The following is a 13,765-nucleotide window of genomic DNA, read 5'->3' as shown; positions in this document are numbered from 1 at the left end:
AGGGCAGACCCTTCCCCAGGTACAGCTCCCAGCACAGCCTGGGGGCCCAGCCAGCCCACCTTGGCAGAGGCTGCAGGAACCCAAGGACCCTCCACAGCTGAGAGCACAGCTGGGCGTCACCCGTGAGGTGGGGATGTGACAGTACCCCTGGCGAGCACACTCAGGGTGCGAGGTGGGGGCCTGCGGGGAGCTGGCCAGTGCCCCCGGAATGGGGGAGAGCAAGGCCTGGCAGCTCCGAGGCCTTTGTGCCCCAAACTCACACACTCTTCCTGCTCCCTGACCTTGGCCCAGGCACCCAGAGACCCCACCTGCAGTCTGGAGCCCTGTGAGTGGCCCTGTTAGGAGGACCTTGGGATCCCTGAGCAGGTCACGCGCACATCAGGTGGCCTCGCCCAGGCTTTTATCCCAGAAACAACGAACACCGTTTACTTTGTTTTTTAAAATATATATTTTAAAATTTATTTATATATTTTTTTGGCTGTGTTGGGTCTTTGTTGCTGTGCGCGGGCTTTCTCTAGTTGTGGCGAGCAGGGCTACTCTTTGTTGTGGTGCGTGGGCTTCTCATTGCCATGGCTTCTCTTGTTGCGGAGCATGGGCTCTAGGTGCGAGGGCTCAGTAGTTGTGGCTCGCGGGCTCTAGAGCGTAGACTCAGTAGTTGTGGCACACGGGCTTAGTTGCTCCGTGGCATGTGGGATCTTCCCGGACCAGGGCTCGAACCCATGTCCCCTGCATTGGCAGGCGGATTCGTAACCACTGCGCCACCAGGGAAACCCTACTTTCTATTTTTAAGAGTAAATCATTTTTGCTAAAACAGTAGGAACAAACAAGCAGAAACAGATGGCTCGGACCAAGAGGGACTCAGTTTTAAAAGACTGATTAAAAACCGGAAAACAAAGCCTTGGGGCTAAGGGCCACTGAGAGCTCCCCAGTGGAAGGGTCCGGCCCAGCAGCACATGCCCTGTGGGTGGGCAGGGTGGCCTTGGGGACCACGGGAGGAGCAATGAGTGGAGGCTCCACGCGCTTCAAGGCAAAGAATCGTTCAATATAGTCACTCGTACCCACGCCCCCTGCCTCGGCCCGAGCTGGCCTCCACCAGCCGCGTGGCTTGGGGCCCGGCCTCACCCCTGCAGCAGCTTGTGCTTGACGGCCGAGCTCTCAGAGCAGAGTTGCACGAAGAGGGCGCCGGCGGCCGTGCGCGCCCGCAGGTCCCGCAGCTCGTAGTCGTGGGCCCACTCGACGTTGCCCCACTTCTGGATCTGAGGGGAGGACGGGACAGGCCACTGGGTGACTGGCCAGAGCCACGACGTCCCATAGCTGAGGAGAGTCGGCTCTGATCCCACCCGAACATGAGAGACACGCAGGGGGAGCGACAGGTGAGAAAACGCGGTGGGGGGGCGGGCAGAGCAGGCACCGTGCTCATGGGTACGGCCACACGTGCATCTCCTCCAGGGGCCTGACCTTCCCACGGGGAGGCTGGCGTGAGGCAGTCTGCAAAGTGTCACCCTCCATGAGCTGCCTCACTGGGCAGGGCTGTAAGTGCCCCGGTAGGAGCGGGGGGATGAATAAGCCAGCCAGGGCCACAAGGTCGCTGCAGCTGGGCTCCTGGGGGAGGCCGGGACAGCAGAGGCCGGCATGTCTGTACTGGGCAGGGCTGCAGACTCTCTCTCCAGGAGGAGCCCTGTCCTGAGCATGGCTGTCAGTGTGACTCCAGCCCACCCTGTGGGCCCCTCCCTGGCCAGGGGCCCAGAGGCGTGGGCCCCCCACCCAGGAACTCGAGATCTACCTGCATTTCAGGTGGCCCAGAACATCTGAAGGGCGTTTTATACTCTCAGAGAACTGTTTTGCGGTGGGTGGAATGTGAGGTTCAGGGAACGATGGCCCCGCTCGGACCCCGCAGCCAAAAGTAGAGCCCGGACTGGAAACCAGGCTTCCTGGCTGCCGCCTCCAGGCCCAGATCACCCTCTTCCCATCCAACCCTTTCTCACACCAGACAGTAGCCGGCCTCTCACAACACAGAAGCAGTTTTATCCCCTGGCATTTTCCTGAACGATGACTAGACGAACTTGGGAAATACTGTCATTACAAAAGGGTTTTCATCATGCTAGGAGCCAATTTGTAACAGCAGTTAACCTTCTGAGGCTGGAGAAATGACAAGGGCACTGCAGAGAACACCATCATTCTGAGTTAAAAAACGCAAACGGCAGTGCAGCAAAGCCTTATTAATTCTGAGCCCCCTGAACCAAACGTGCACGAGCAGCAGCCCCGAGGGCCCGCCGTGCACACGTCCGGGTGTGCAGGCTCAGCCTCCTTCTAGAAGCACCCACGTGGCCCCTGCTCATCTTGAGGGGCCCAGCCTGCAGCTGTGCCTGAACTGGCCTGAACCTCCACCCGCAGAGGGGGGCTCCAAGACCCACCTCTGGCATCATCTCAGGGGGCGCCCACGCCTCGGATTCCTCCTGTGCAAGATGGGAAACAAGAGCCCTCACCCGACACGGTGCTGAGAAGAGGCGGCGAGGCGGTGAGGGAGGGCTGAGCAGCACCGCCGTGGTTTGCTACCATTGTGACGCGACACCTCTATGGGCCTTAGTGTCCGGGCTCCGCGTGTACACGGCGGGGTGCCCTTCGGGGAGTCTGCCTTGGGGCTGCGCCTCACCTGGAAGGCCTCCTCCAGGCGCGACAGCAGCACAGCCTGCTCCACCGTCAGGTGCAAGTCGATCAGGCCCAAGGTCAGCACCATGGACTTGAGCTGGCTCACCACAAACTCAATCCCTGCAGGGACACAGCCAGGTCAGGACCTGGGGCCCCATCCCACACAGGGCAGTCGCCAGGCGGGGGACAGAGCCTTCGCCACACTTCTCAAGGAGCGCTCTGCTCTCCCTCGGGGATCCCTGCCCTGCTCCTGCCTGGGGCGGGCCCCGGCCCATCAGAGCGAGCACTCCACCCCGTGACCCGAGCCAGGCCAGGGAGACCTGAATGGAGATTCCTGAAGAGGGGAGAGCCACGTCCCCCAGGAAGGGTGTGAAACTGCTGGCCCGTGGACCAGGGGACAGGTTAGCATGACAGCCCTCCACCCCCAGCCCGTCCTCCCTGGCCGACAGGAAGCACCACGTACCTTGTAGGGCCCACATATTGTAAGAGGCCAGGTGGCTGACCAGCACCTCCCGAGTCCGGGCTGGGATGCTGGGCCCCATGATGCTGGTGGAGGAGCCGATCTTCACGCCGTATCTAAAAGGAAGAGGCTGCATGTCTGTCTGTCCTGCTGTGCAGCCCAGCTTCTGCCCAGAAGCAGAGCCCCAGCCTGCTGAGCACACGTGTGCCCCTTCAGGGGCCCACTGGGAATACGGACAGCACCTGCCGCTGCAGTCCGTGGCCTCCTGACCTAGTAACCTTCTGTCACCAAGAGCAGAGGGCAAGAAACAGCTCTGGATGGAGACACAGCTGGCAAGTCAGGAAGCAGGGGGTCACTTACAGCTCCTGAGATTCGAATTCATTGGCCTGAACGTCCATCAGACCTATGGGCTGCCTGCGTTTCAAACCTTTGCAGAAAAGTCCTCACATATGAGCCATAAAAGTCTTCTTTTAAATATTGTTTTCTTTACAATAGTTGTGTATGTCCTGTATCAGGCAATCACTTTTTCACACATTTATTTAGCCTCTACCATACACAAGGCACTGTTTTTAGTCTGGGACACGAGCTAGCTTCAAGAACGATACATTTCCAAGAACAATCTTAACTACATAAAATGCAGGAAAAAACAATGGAATAAAAGCAATTTTTGTAATTTCCTCTCACATATCACTGATTTTCCCCATTGCTTTAGAAACAGTCTTTCCGAAATTTCCAATAGTACAAATGGAACACAGGAAGTGGCCACGTTTTCCTGTAATCTGCTACGTGTGAAAAATTTCAACTGCCACAAAAAGCTGACAATTCTGTACCACAGCAAAGGCCTGCAGGCACCAAACTACTGCTCCATTTCACTGGACTCCAAAATGGCATCGCATCTTTGCGGTTCTCACGTGGCATCTAGTCGTTCAGTTTTATCTGATCCTTCAGCACACTGGCTATGCCTCTTACTACAAAACCCAAGGATGCCGACACATCGTGGGTGCTCTGTAAACGTGTACAGATAAAAAACGCTATGCCAAAACCACTCCATGTACGCACACTTACAAAATACCGTGGTCAAGGGAGCACAGGGTCAGAGCCCGCTGCGAATCCCCTGGGAATGAAATGAAACTGAATCAACTGTGCCATATCAATGGCCTATTCAATTCCGCACAAGAGTCTTCCTGCTAAGGAAAAGCACTGGGCATCACCAATCCCTGGAAACCTCCCACCCACAGGTTCACCTGTCCAGACTTTTCTCCATGTGTCAGGATCACACACGCTGCTTTGTGACTGTGTATACGACTGCACAGCAACTGTGACAACGAGCAGGGCGGTATATGCCAATGCGAGCATTCAGTGTGTGCCAAGCAGGGTGCATCACTTCGCGTACACCTCCCGACACCCTGGGAGGCAGGGATTATGAGCCCCACTCACAAACAAGGGAGCTCAGAGAGATCAAGTCACTAGCCCAAGGTCACACAGCCAATGGGGGAAGAAGCACTGAACAGCATTTTCCCCCAAGGTGGCCCTGTCCTGAGTCCCCTGGGTGCTCTGAACTCAGAACGCTGACCAGCTCAGGGCCTCGGCTGTCCAGCATGGCCTGGACCCTGGCCTGCCCAGCGCTGAGCGGCTCACCTCCTCTCGGCCCAGCCTATGACTGGGTCCCACTCGTTCCTCTGCAGCTCCACCAGCGTCTCTGGTTCTTCCACCCTGCAGCTAATTCAGTGCAAAAGCACCTCCATTAATAAAAAAAGTACAATTCTTTCATCCAGCGACAGACACAGATACACAAAACGCAACAGCAGACCTCTCCACCCCCTACCCCCGCCCCCACGCCTTTCCCCTAAAGCAGTGGTTCTCAAAGTGTGGCCCAGGGCTCACCCTGGACCTTGCTGGAAATGCACATCCTCAGGCCCCGCCCTCTGGGGGTGGAGACCAGCAACCTGCAGCTTCACAAGCCCTCCAGGGGTTCTGCGTAAGTTTGACTTTGAGACCCACTGTCCCGAACACCCCCAGTTATCGACAGGTCACTGCCTGCAGTGCTGCCCTGCTGCTGCCCTCAACACTAACACTGTCCCCAGACCCACACCCCCTTGGTCCCAGGATGCTGCGCCAGAAGCTCAGTCACTCGTCCTGCCTGCCAGCCCCTCCCAAGAGGCGGTACCCCGGCCACGGGCCAGCTGCCTGTCTGCCCACGTGCCTCCCAGCCACAGATGCGGCCGCCAGCGGCCCTGCCCGGCACCACCGATGCCAGGCCACACCACTGTTCTGACCAAGAGACAGAGATGAGGTCAGCTGAGGGGAGCTGAGCTGCAAGGCCTCCTGGGACAGAAGCCTTGGGGGTGCCGGGGAGGCCAGGCTGGTGTGAGCAGAAGTGGCAGGGAGGTCACGAGGGTGCGGGGAGGCGGCTGCCCAGGGGAGAGGAGTGGCCCGCAGGGCAGAGAGGGCTCCCACCCACATCTGCTCTCAGTACTGGAATGGTCTCCAAGAAAACCCCCTTCTCTGAGCTGGGCTGGAAGGGTGCTCTTCCCTGTAACTAAACGGTCCCTAATGCAAACAGCGCGGACTTTCCACCAGCAGTGCCAGCGGCCTCTGCAGGGACACCTCTGTCCCCTCGCCCCAGTGCCGATTTCACGTGCCATCCTGGAGGTACCCGGGTGTCAGAGCATTCGGGCGGCAGACATGGGGCTGCTCAGTTGTTCCTTCCACTTCCTGTCAACATCCCCAACCCACCCGTGAGAGAACCTGGGCGCAGGGAGGATGCAGACGAGGAGGCCGGCCGCTGGATGCCAAGGTCGGGCCATCCGTGACCCAGCGGACAAGTGAGGAGCAGGCGACCTACATGAGAACGTGCGGTGGCCGGACATGACCCCCTGGGTCCTGGAGCCTGAGAGAGCTGCAGAGGCCACCAGCCTATCCCGCCCCAGGCCAGGGGACAGCTGCTGGCTGTGGGAGAGGGCCGGCCCGACGCTGGGGCAGCCCGTGCCCTCCCGCCTGGGGTCTGCAGAGCAGCTGACTGCTGAGGAGGTAAGGGCCTGCCCTCTCCTCCACTAAGAAGGCTCCAGGCAAACAGCCTGAGGAACTCGCTCAGGCCCCGGGGAGGCTGCCCGCACGTCCATTACCAGACGGTGTCAGTGTCCAGGAACTTTGCGGCTGCCCAGATGAGCTGGTCCTTGTCTCGCTGGGTCGGGTTGTCTAGAGACGTGTTGCACAGTGTGGTCTGGATCAAAGGCAGAGAGAGAGCCCGTCAGCACAGCCAGTCCCGAGGACACTGCCCAGGCCCCAGGAACAATGAACTCCCCCAAGGTCTCAGTCTCTGTACTACCAGGCTCTGCAGTGTTTAATTCAACCCTCACCACAACCCTTTCCAGGAGGTACTATCACTGTAACCATTACAGAGACGTGGGAAGCCAGGCCCAGGGAGATCAGGTCCAGTGAAGGCGACGTGGAGGCATTCCTGGATCCGGCTGAGAGGCTCACCCGCCAACTCCCCAACGCCTCAGAAAGCAGGGGACAAGCCAGCCAACCCAGGGGCAGGACAGTTTTTCCAGATCTGCCTTGTGGCCCACAGGCTGCTGAGCTACCTGAAGGCTCCGTCTGCAGCCCGTGTCCCCTGTTCCCTGGACACTCCAGGGGAGCTGGCACGCGGGCAGAGAGGCTGAGAAGCCTGCCTGGGGCTTGGGTCCATGTGCCGGGAAGCACAGACTCTCGACGCATCGTCTGGTCCCATCCTGACCACCACTTTTCAGGGTGGGGACCTTGCCCGAGGGGCGGCAAGTTGCCCAAGGTGACCGAGTGGGCCTCTCCCCCAGCTGCTCCTCTAGGGCCTCAGGGAGGCCAGCTTCTCAGGGAGGGTCTGCACCGCCACCAACCCTGCTGAGTGCGAACTGAGCTGAGGCCAGGCTGGCTACGTGCTGCTGAGATGGACAGCAGGCGTGACCAGCATGTCCATGACCAGCACATGACCCAGACCATCACAGACCCTCAGAGCCGACAAAACAAAGGAACGGCTGCCCCAGAGGGAAATAAGAGAGCTGGCGGCCAGGGAAGGATTGTGTCCCGAGACCCAGGGAGGAACCAGGCCCTGGGGGTGGGGGTGGGGTGGGTGCCCACAGCCTCAGGGCCTTATCGAAATCGGAAGAGGATCCCTAATTCTGCCCGCTGCCCCACGAAGCCCGTGGCAGCCTCGGGCACGGGCTGCGACCTATTACCAGGTGCATGGTGTATGTCTTGATGGTGTCCTGCTGAGAGTCCCACTCAGTGGCCACAGCGACGGCCAGGGCCTCGCTGGGGACGGTGAAGAGCTTGGCTTGGGGAGTCCTCAGCTTCCTGTGGTCCAGATTGATCTCAAAGCCAGCTTGAAAGAACAGATGAAAACCTCTCAGGGGTTAATAAGCAGAATCGAGTGACCACCCCTATATTTAGCTACTTGATTCGGTGCAAAGACGCCCCGAGATCCTTCTGGGGGGTGGGTGGCTTACAGAAACACACCTGACGAGAGCGCCAAGGTCAAGCTCACCGAGGAGCTGGCTGGAGGTGAAAAGTGTTTCCACCCATTCACAGAAACAAAAGAGGCAGTGAAAATTCCAGACACTCACCTTCACCCTGTGTGATGCTGACATTCTGATAGAACCTCTTCCTTTCTGCTGGGAAGATTTTTCAAAAGCGCAGTTTAAAATGCTGTGGAGACTCAGGAGGAGCCTGTACCACCACTGCTGATTCTGACTGACCACCCTGACTTCCACACAGCACCCAAGGGTCTCCCCACTCCACATGGATCAGTGGCTTCTGAGTAAGAGGCTAGGGGCAGCAGCCCCGCCGACACGAGACTGGAGGCCCCTGCATCTGTCTGGAGGCCTCGGTCGGGGTGCCCAGACGATGTCCAGCATGTTCTCCAGTGCCTGGCTGGGCAGCACGTCCAAAGCAGACCAGGCAGGAAGTGGGGGGTGGGGGGACCTGAAGGCTGACTCATCCCTGGGGGAGGGACCCACCCTGCCGGTACAGCAGAGCATTCTACCACACGCCCCACACGGCCATGGGAAATGGGCCCAAGAGACCTGGCGGTCAAAGAAAGGACGGAGCAGAGACTGATGGCACAGGCTGAACCTCCCAAAGCTGCCGGGACAGCGATGTCTCCCACGAGGGGGTCTTCTTACCTCTGCCCCCCTCCTCTGTCCTGGCCAATTCCACCTCTGTGCTGATCAGAGATGCCGGCCAGGCGGGTTCAGGGCTGCGCTGAGGGGAGGGCAAACTCCAGTCTTGGAGCAAACTTGGTGACGACTAACTCCCTTCCAGGGCAGGACTCAAAGCTACCCTGCCCTCGAGGCACGTACTGTCTCGTGGGTAGACGGACACTAAACCCAAGAAGACTCATCTCTTCTGGGCCAAAGGAAGACCTCCAAGCAGCCAGATGGCACCTGAGAGCTGCAGAAGAGCAGGGCAGGCCCAACCGTGCTGATGGCTTTCAGAGTGTGTGTGTGTGTGTGTGTGTGTGTGTGTGTGTGTGTGTGTCTGTGTGCCCACGATGGCTGCAGAGGCCCACATCTGGGGAGGAGGCCGGCAGGTCCCAGCGAGGAGGGTGGGGGAGCCAAATAGGGGGTTCACACAGGCAACGAGACCAGGATCTGGAAAATTCACTTGGCGGGATCCATGCTCCCCAACAATGTCAAAAGATGGAGGTTTTCTCCCTGGACCCTCCAAGGTCTTGGGTCTCATAAGACAAGTCATGAGATTAGGAGCCTGTGAAGCACCCACATCCTCAGTGACAGAGGGCGAGCTACCAGCAATGGAAACCCCATCCTTACAGGCAGGAGACAGGCTAGTCTTGCAGGATCGCACAGAACAGGTCTATTTTGAGTACGAATCACTCCCTTTACAGAACGTCTGTTTCTGTAGCAAAACCACACTTGGTGCCTTTTAAGTGACAATTTTAAGGACTATGTAGATACAAAGAAATGGGTATGTGAAAAAGCATTGAATTTTAAAAGCTGCCGCAAGAAACCAGGCTATATAAGCGGGAACATTAACAAGCTGCTCCTGTGAAGAGTGCTGAACTGGAAATCAATGTCCACTGGCTCCCTTTCTCCTGCGAGACTGCTTCAATACGTATAAAGAAACAGGCGATTTTCTGTGTCACTTCCCCGGACACTCCTCCTCCTGTCCCAGGCTTCACAGACCAGTGAGTGATCCTTCTACCAGCCTCAATTTCCGGGCTGGCCTTTGCTTTGGAAAGACTCAAAGCCTCAGAACTGCAACCACCACGGTGCATCAGGAACAGAGGACGTGCCTTCCCAGAGCTGCCTCAATACCCTTCTCTTTCTAAACAGTGCCACCTGGCGGGCCTTAAGCCTTAAAGTTAGATTCTGACTCGGGGTCCCTCTACCCATAATCCTGGGGCGGCTGTGACAGAGCGTTTTCAAGTTTCAGAATCTTCGGGCCAGCTATATAAAGAACTCTTGCAATTCAATAATAAAAAGACAAATAACCCAACTAAGAAATGGTCAAAGGATCTGAATAGACATTTCTCCAAAGAAAATGTACAAGTGTCCAAAAAGCACACGAAAAGATGTTTGACATCATTCATCATCAGGGGAATGCAAAGCAAAGCCCCGAGACACCACTTCACACCCACTAGGATGGCTATGACCAAAAAGACAGATGTTGGGAAGGAGGCTGAGAAACTGGGACCTTCATACATTGCTGGTGGAAATGCCACCTTGGAAAGCAGGGTGGCAGTTCCTCAGAAAGTTAGGTACCATTTGATCCAGCAATTCTACTCTTAGATACCTGCCTGTGAGAAACGAAAACATATGCCCACACAAAAACCTGTACTCAAGTGTTTACAGAGGCATTCAGAACACCAAAAGATGGAAACCACCCAAATGTTCACCAATGGATGACTGCATAAATAAGACATGGTGTGTCCCTACAATGGAATGTTATCAGCTGTGAGAGAGAATGGAGTACTGACACATGTTACCCCTGGGATAAACCTTGAAAACATGCTGAATGAAAAAAAGCCAGTCCAAAAAAACCACATTCCATTTGTATGAAATATCCAAACTAGGGAAATCTACAGACACAGAGAATAAAGCAGTGGCTATCTAGGCCTGGAGGGATTGAGGGGGTACTCGGAGAGCGGTAGCTAAAGGGTACAGGGATTCTTTGGGGTGATAAGAATGTTCTAGAATCGATGGCTGCACAATCCCTTTGAGTATACTAAAAACCACTGAGTTGTACAGTTTAAGTGAGTGAACTGTAAGTGCATCACATCTCGATAAAGCTGTTAAAAAATCCTTCAACGCACCTCTTTTCCAAATCGCTCTAGCATCCAGAGCAGGGGCTGGCACACTTCTGCCGAGAGCCAAATAAAGTATTTCAGGCTTTGCAGGCCATCCAGTCTCTGGTGCAGCCAGCCAACTCTGTGGTGAAAGCAGCCCTAGATGCATGTCAGTGAATGAGCAGGGCTGGGTTCCAATAAACCTTTATTAACAAAAACAGGTGGCAGGCCGGCCTCCTTATCTACAGCATCTGCCTCAACCCAGCACAAGCAGCCTCTGAAGACGGGGCAGAGACTGAGAAGCTAAACCACTTGTGCAGGCGACAGACAACTTGTAAACAGAGGAGACCCCCAGCCTTGCCCTCACCAGTGTCGTCCTCAGCTGGACAGGCAGCCTCTCCGAACACCTTCCCCTCTAAGCGGCTGACGGCTCCAACGGCTGGTACGGGGCTGGACGCCACACAGCCCGGTGACCCTCTCCTAACCCCCTCCTCGCCTTCTGACAACCTTCAATGGCACAGCTGTCCCTAAGGAGCCAAGTTCAATCTACTTGCCTCTCCAAGTCTTCACGGAGAAGCCACCACTTGGGTTTAACCTTCCACTCCTCCAAAGACGCACCGACGCTCAGGTCGGAAAAGCAGAGCGCTCAGGTCGGTGCGAGACGCTCCGTCCCACTGCTCGGCACTCTTTCACCCACTCTTATCTTCCTCCACGTTTGACTACCTACCAAGAGCCGAAGCTAGCAAGTCTGCAGTAGAAAGGAACAGAGGCAGGTCAGTGCCACCATGACGGCAAGTGGCACCCACCAACTGGATGAACCCTCTGATTGAGGAAACTTAAGGGAATTCCTGAACGTGTCCCCTTCGCTCGTGTGCTGCCTCCCTGGGGTGCTGTAAAGGAAAAACAACGCTCCCGTTTTCCTTTACACACTCACACAGATACTATGCTCCAAACGTGGAGGGGGGGCGGTTAGGGTTAGGGATCCCTACCGATCGGATACCACTGATCAACTGAGACACCAGCTGAGTGTCCTACAATTGACTCAATTCTGACACGACCCGCCTGGAGACAGCGCTGGATCCCATAGTTTAAGGACTCAGTCTTACAAGAGTTATGTCCTGCATGATAGGTTGCTAGAGCAGTTGACGGAACTTAGGAGAACAATTTACTTACTAGAGTACCAGTTTACTACAAAAGGATACAACTCGGGGACAGGCAAATGGAGGAGATGCATGGGGCAAGGTATGGAGGAAAGGGTGCCGAGTTTCCATGCTCTCTCTGGGCACCCTCCCTGCATCTCCATGTGTTCCCCAACCTTGAAGCTCTCCAAACCCCATAGTTCAGGGGTTTTATGGAGGCTTCATTACACAGGCATGATTAAATCACAGGTAATTAGTGATCAACCTCCATTCAATCTCCAGTCCCTCTCCCTTTCCCAGAGGTCAGGGGGTGGGGCTGAAACTTCCAACCCTCTAATCCAGTGTGTTTGGTTCCCCTGGCAATCAGCCGCCATCCTTAGGGGCTTTCCCTAAGGAAAAAGTCACCTTGTTAACATACACTCAGGTGTGGTTGAAAGGGGCTTGTTATGAGTAATAAGACCCTCCTTTCACCTTTATCACTCTGGAGCTCTTTTAGGACAGAAGACCGACTATTTTAACAAAAGATTCTCCGATAACTCTCATTACTTAGTAAGCTACAAAGGTTTTAGGAGACGTATGCCAGTACAAGAAAATGACCAAATGTGTACATTTCTTATCATAAATCACACGGTCACAGATGCCCTTCCTGCTTCCCCTTTACTGGCTCTTCGTGGATCACCTCCAGGCCCTTCACCTGGGCCCTGACAAGTGAGATCTCTGCTCCCTGCTACATCCATTCCTCTTCCCTATTTGTATAAAATTATGGAACAGAAGGGCGCTCAGAGACAACCTAGCCCTTCAACTCACAGACAAAAATGATGTCCAAACGAAGCAGTCACATGCCTAAGATCACACAGCTCCTGGTTCAGCAGCATCAGACCCCAGCTATGTGCTTCTGCCACGATGCCAAGCTGCCTGTGGAGCTCTAGATTTCCTAAAGCAGGCAGTGTCACAGCGAGCTCCCTCACCCGCTGCCACCTCTGGACGTGTTCCAGCCGCCCACGTTCCACCCTCCCTGCTCCTCTACACCGAGCTCCTTCTCGTCTGTCAAGACTCAGCTTAAATGTCCTTTCACCCAAGACCCTTTCTAGACCCTCAAAACCCCCAAGGTGGGAATAGGTGCTTCTTTGTACCTTCCTCACGCAGGATATAGGCTATTGTTTAACCAGGGTGTTATAACCTTCTGCACTCGACACTGAACATCACCTAGGTAGAGGCTACGTCTCTCTTGAAGACAACGGTGCCTCCCGCCCTCAGCACATCAATACTGAGTGACTGGAAGGAGAGCTTTACTATCTTCACTCAAAGGAGTCACTCCCACTCTTACCCCTAAAACCTCTCCCCAGAAGCAACGAAAGAGCCACTACCTTCTCCTAAGCCTCATCTGAGTTGAAAGGGGAGGAAGAGGCACGGGGTGTTAACTCCTTAGCAGATGGCAAGGGTCGTGGGAAGGCAGTAGGAAGAAGGGTCAGGACAGCTGCGGAGACAGCGGCCGGGATGAAAGACTGAAAGCCCGGGCTCCAGGTCCCTTCAGGGCCGGGTCGCGGGGACACAGAAAGCAGCCCGGCAGACCGGCCTTTACCCCGCAAACCTCTCAGAGTTTGCTCTTCTCCCTTGGGGCAATCCCGACCCAGAACCCGAATTTCCCCGCCTGAAAACAAGGATGACTTCTGCTTTCCTAACGGAAGAGAAAAAAGCCACACGTGCTAAAGAAAACGACGCGCGTGCGCTCTGGGGCGGTCCCTGCTCTTGCCGGGGCTTCCCTTCCGACCTGTGACCCTGTACGGCCAACTCCTCAGCCTGCTCCGCCCTGGCCTCCCTCACCTGCTGGGGGCGCGTAGGCCCGGGCGTGGGCCGGGGGTTTTGGCCCGGGCCCCCTGGAGGCGGTGAGGCCACCCCGGGGGCAGTTCAGGAGGTGGCGATCCCCGCCCCGCAGCCGGAGGCAGCTCCTCCACATCGCGCGGGGGCCTGGGAGAACGACCGCGCGAGATCTGAGCGCGGGGAACACTGAGCGGAGGGACCGCACGCTGCGCACTCTGGCCGCACGAAGCTTCTCACCGGCGACCGGAACTTCTCACCGGCCGCCGGCATCCTCAGCCTCCCTGGGCGCCGCCATGTTGCGCACGACACTCGCGGCGCGCCGTCGCCGCGCGCCTCAGCGCACGCCGCAGCCAATCAGTATCACAAACGCCCAGGCCCCGCCCCCGCGCCGCGCCTCGGGAAGAAGACTACAAG

General features: G+C 56.5%; 1 protein-coding gene across 2 annotated transcripts; it reads right to left on the bottom strand.

Moving 5' to 3' along the window:
- Positions 1 to 951: 951 nt before the first annotated feature.
- Positions 952 to 13,638, bottom strand: ATPAF2 (ATP synthase mitochondrial F1 complex assembly factor 2). Of its 2 annotated transcripts, none has more exons than XM_082860146.1 (8): positions 13,355 to 13,638; positions 7,711 to 7,758; positions 7,324 to 7,469; positions 6,235 to 6,332; positions 4,748 to 4,828; positions 3,113 to 3,225; positions 2,654 to 2,769; positions 952 to 1,256 (listed from the first exon to the last, which is right to left on the bottom strand). In XM_082860146.1, exons 1-8 carry the CDS (start codon positions 13,485 to 13,487, stop codon positions 1,119 to 1,121), a joined length of 873 nt encoding a protein of 290 aa, XP_082716272.1. In that variant the 5' UTR covers positions 13,488 to 13,638; the 3' UTR covers positions 952 to 1,118. The 2 variants fall into 2 exon arrangements, with proteins under 2 accessions (XP_082716272.1, XP_082716273.1); XM_082860147.1 differs by having other exon boundaries at positions 7,711 to 7,755.
- Positions 13,639 to 13,765: the final 127 nt, after the last annotated feature.

The sequence above is a fragment of the Leucopleurus acutus genome (genome assembly GCF_964270905.1).
Source record: "Leucopleurus acutus genome assembly, chromosome: 19".
In the NCBI taxonomy this organism is placed as follows: domain Eukaryota; kingdom Metazoa; phylum Chordata; class Mammalia; order Artiodactyla; family Delphinidae; genus Leucopleurus; species Leucopleurus acutus.
Note: the sequence above shows the minus strand (reverse complement) of the source record. Positions and strands in the feature narration are given on the sequence as shown.